The 3968-nt window shown below is 45.7% G+C and overlaps 1 protein-coding gene across 1 annotated transcript; it reads left to right on the plus strand.

Annotated features, from left to right (window-relative positions):
* The first annotated feature begins 300 nt into the window (after window positions 1–300).
* LOC149234048 (uncharacterized) lies at window positions 301–2975 on the plus strand. The gene is made up of 2 exons (XM_089368138.1): window positions 301–1227; window positions 1941–2975. Exons 1-2 carry the CDS (start codon window positions 301–303, stop codon window positions 2973–2975), a joined length of 1962 nt encoding a protein of 653 aa, XP_089224264.1.
* Window positions 2976–3968: the final 993 nt, after the last annotated feature.

The following is a 3968-nucleotide window of genomic DNA, read 5'->3' on the forward strand; positions in this document are numbered from 1 at the left end:
AACGTCCACTGAGACTAAACATTGTTAATTTTGTTTTGTTTTGTTTTGTTTTTTAACATTTTTATGAACTTTTAGAGCAAGCGGGTGAGCGCGACCACGTCTGCATCTGCGAGCCTCGGCTCCCCTCGAAGACCCACCCTTTGTGGGCTCTAAACTTGCGATCCTCCTCGCTTTTTGTTGCTCCTGCAACCTGCGGACCTTCCTGCTTCAGATCTGATCGGATCCAAGACAGCTAGTCGTCCTTCTGGCTAGGGCGTGGCCTCTGCTGCGCTGCCCTTGTGGCGGCTGGCATCAAGCCTGATGGAGTCTCAGGGCCAAGATCCGCCCTCTGGTCCTGCCGTAGATGCATTTAATCAGCTCCTAGCAGGTTTGCCTCCGAAAAAAAGAAACGATGCCTCCAAATTCGTCAAGAAACTAGATGAAATTCCAGAGATCTCTTTACCTCCGGAGACCCCCATGCAAGTAGCTTTGTTGCTGGCGGATCAGGGACTTATTGGCCAATTCACGGGACTTTGGCCCTCCCCAAAAACTACAAAGCAATGGGTTAACAGGAACTGGGCGCCCCTAATCAGTCAAAGTGTTACCTCTTACTTTCTAGGGCGAGGGTATTTTCTTTTCGAATTTACCTCCAGAGAGGACAAAGACCTGATCTTTCGAAATGGACTGTATTTCATGGGACCTCAGGGTCTCTACCTGAACAAATGGACCCCGGATTTTGACCCAGCGGTAGATGTTCCCAAGGCTGTTCTAGTATGGGTTCGTCTCCCAAATCTGTCGGTTCATTGTTGGAACTGGGACTCCTTGAAACACATTGGCAACTCCCTCGGGAAATTCATAGATCGGGCAAGCAACAAGGATCAGTACAATTGTGCCAGGATCTGTGTGGAGGTAGATCTAGAGGAGGGTTTACCAGAAGCAATCAAAATCAAAGTCGGCAGCTGGTCCCATGTGCAGATCTTGGATTATGAACAACTGCCATTCAAATGCAGGAAATGCCACGTGTATGGGCACTTCGCTAGAAACTGCCCGACTAACCCAGAGCCAGAGAAAGGAAATGAAGAGGGCTGGAACCAAGTAAGACGAGCTAGAGCCAACCACAAGGGGCAGAAACAGGGTGGACCATCCGGCAAAGGCAATTTTCAGGTTAATGCCCAGAGGCCCCCTACCAAAAAGGCGCAAGAAAACAAATTTGACCTTTTAAGCCAACCGACAGAAGACACTCCAGAGGTAGAGATCCAAAAGCCAGAATCCTCAAGGAAAAGCACACCTCCAACTTCCCCCAAAGAAGTTGAAAACCCCAAAGACACGGTCCTAGAGGACGAGGAAGAAGAGCAAGAAACCGAGGAGTCAGAAGAAGAAGGAGAAATAGGAGAGTCCCAAACCTCAGTAAGAAGATCTGCAAGAGGTCACAAAACAGATAAAGAAAAAAGAGAGCAACAGACCTACAAAGATAAGTTACAGGGCAGCCAACCAACTCTGGAAAAACTCCTAGCCTCAAAGCCCAAAATGTTGAAAAACCAGCCCCAAGGCTCCAAGGGAGCCCAACAAAAACATAAATAATGAAGGTCATCTCCTGGAATTGCAGAGGTATGGGGAGAAAAGTCAAGGAAGAAGCCATAAGAAATCTAATAAGAACAGAAGCCCTAGACATACTTCTCATCCAGGAGACCAAACTGGAAGACAAACTCTTCCTGCAAACAAGCAAAAATTTGTGGCCTAAAAGTGAAGCAAGAGCAATTTCAGCCAGGGGTGCCTCAGGAGGGATCGGTACACTATGGAACTCCAACAAATATACACTCACCTTTGAAGCAAGCAACACTCATTGGTTGCTACTAAAAATGCAGAATCTCGATACAAAGGAAATTATCACTCTCTTCAATGTATATTCTCCAGTCAATATCAGGGAGAAAAAGGATTGCTGGGATACTATAAAATGATAGGCAGATCTGATAAATCTGGAAAATACAATCATTGCTGGAGACCTCAATCTCACACTCCACTCAACTGAGAAGAGGGGAGGAAGCACAGTCCGAGATCCGGCAAGAGAATGGGTGGAGGATCTTCTGCAAGATTGGGACTTGCTGGACATCAAGCCCTCAATAGGTAAATTATCATGGTCTAACAAAAGAGTAGGACTTGGACATATTGCTGCCAGGCTAGATAGATTTTTTATTCAAAGCTCTTTCTTGCTACTTGGTCTAGAACCTAGAATGCACATTCTTCCTAGCAGCATCTCAGATCATAAGCTAGTAAAGCTAGAGCTACTTGCCCACCTAGATCTGGGCCCCATCCCCTTCCGTTTCAGTCCCCTCTGGGTAAAGGAGCCCCTTTTCATGCAAACAATCAAAGACTGTTGGAGTCAGCCTGTTAAAGGCTCACCTTTCTTCATTTGGGAGGAAAAGCTCAGAAGGGTAAAAGGAGTCTTGAAACGTTGGGCAAAAACCCTTCCCAATCCTACATCAGAAAGGAAAGTCATCAAATCCTCTCTTGCCTCTCACCAAACCCGCATGGAGAGCGCCATAATCACAGAAGAGATGATAGACCAAGAAACTCAGCTACAACAGAGCTATCATAAGGCCTGCTTAGCCGAAGAAGAATACTGGAGATTAAAATCGCGAAATCTGTGGCTTAAAGCAGGGGATAGGAATACGGGTTTCTTTCATAAGCAAGCCCAGGCTAGGAAATGCTTTAACACCATTTCTGAGATCAAGGAAGACAATGATACGCACAAGGATTTTGCAGACATCAAGAAAGCAGCCTTCTTACATTTCCAAAAATTATACAGTGATGATCAGGAGTCGCTCCAGCACCAAGAGCTGCTAGACATCATCCCTCAAGCAATCTCTCCTCGTATGAACATGATACTAGAGGCCAAAATCACTAAAGAGGAAGTTAAAAAAGCCCTCTTTGACATGGAGTCGGAGGCCAGATGGCTTCTCTGCCAGGTTTCTTCAAGTTTGCTGGCCAGTTGTTGAAAAGGACCTTCTCAAAATGATTCAAAAGTCTCAAAATTCTCAGAAAATAGGAGGCAACACAAACTCTGCTTTCTTAGCTCTCATACCAAAGGAAAAAGGCGCCAACAATTTTAGCAGATTTCGCCTGATCTCATTATGCAACACTGGGTACAAATTAATTACCAAGATCATTGCAAACAGGTTGAAGCCCATCCTGCCAAGAATTATTTCGGAAAATCAAGGAGGCTTTATCTAGGGAAGGTAAATCGTGGACAACTTCACACTCGTTCAAGAGGCAATTCATTCAAGTCTTCTTCGAAAGGAACAAGGTATGGTGATCAAACTCGATTTAGCAAATGCCTTTGATCGAGTCAATCATAGATTTCTTTTAAAAGTCATGTGTAAATTTGGTTTTGGAGCAAATTTTATAAAGTGGGTCCGGGCTTGTATCTCAGAGCCTTGGATTGCCCCCCTTGTAAACGGAAGAGCCACTGAATTTTTCAAAGCCTCGAGAGGCCTCAGGCAGGGATGCCCCCTGTCCCCCCTGCTCTTTGTCATCCAAGCCTCTGTCTTCAGCTTTCTGTTAGATAAAAAGATGCAAGATCAAGAAATCAATGGTCTGAGTATAGCTAGAGGGGTCAAAAGCATAAACCATGCCTTATTTGCGGACGATACCCTGCTGTTAGGCAGTGCCACCCTCTCCTCTGCCTCTAAGTTTAAAGCTGCCCTGGATGTCTCCATCAAGGCCTCTGGCAGCGCTCTTAACAAGAATAAATGCCATATTTACAGCTGGAATACCTCGCCTAGGACTCTCTCTGCCATCTCTAGATGTCTGGATTTTGCTGCCACATCCTCCTGGACCTCATTCAAATATCTGGGCCTCCCTGTCTTTCATAAAAGGCTCTCAGTCAAAGACTGGCATCCTCAGCTTGAAAAATTCAAGTCAAGGATCCAATCCTGGGGCTACCGCTGGCTCAACGCTGCTGGCAAGACAGTCCTTATAAAATCTGTGCT

This window comes from Pinus tabuliformis, chromosome 8, assembly GCF_031772625.1.
Source record: "Pinus tabuliformis cultivar Carrire ecotype Pingquan chromosome 8, CPIR1, whole genome shotgun sequence".
Classification (NCBI taxonomy): domain Eukaryota; kingdom Viridiplantae; phylum Streptophyta; class Pinopsida; order Pinales; family Pinaceae; genus Pinus; species Pinus tabuliformis.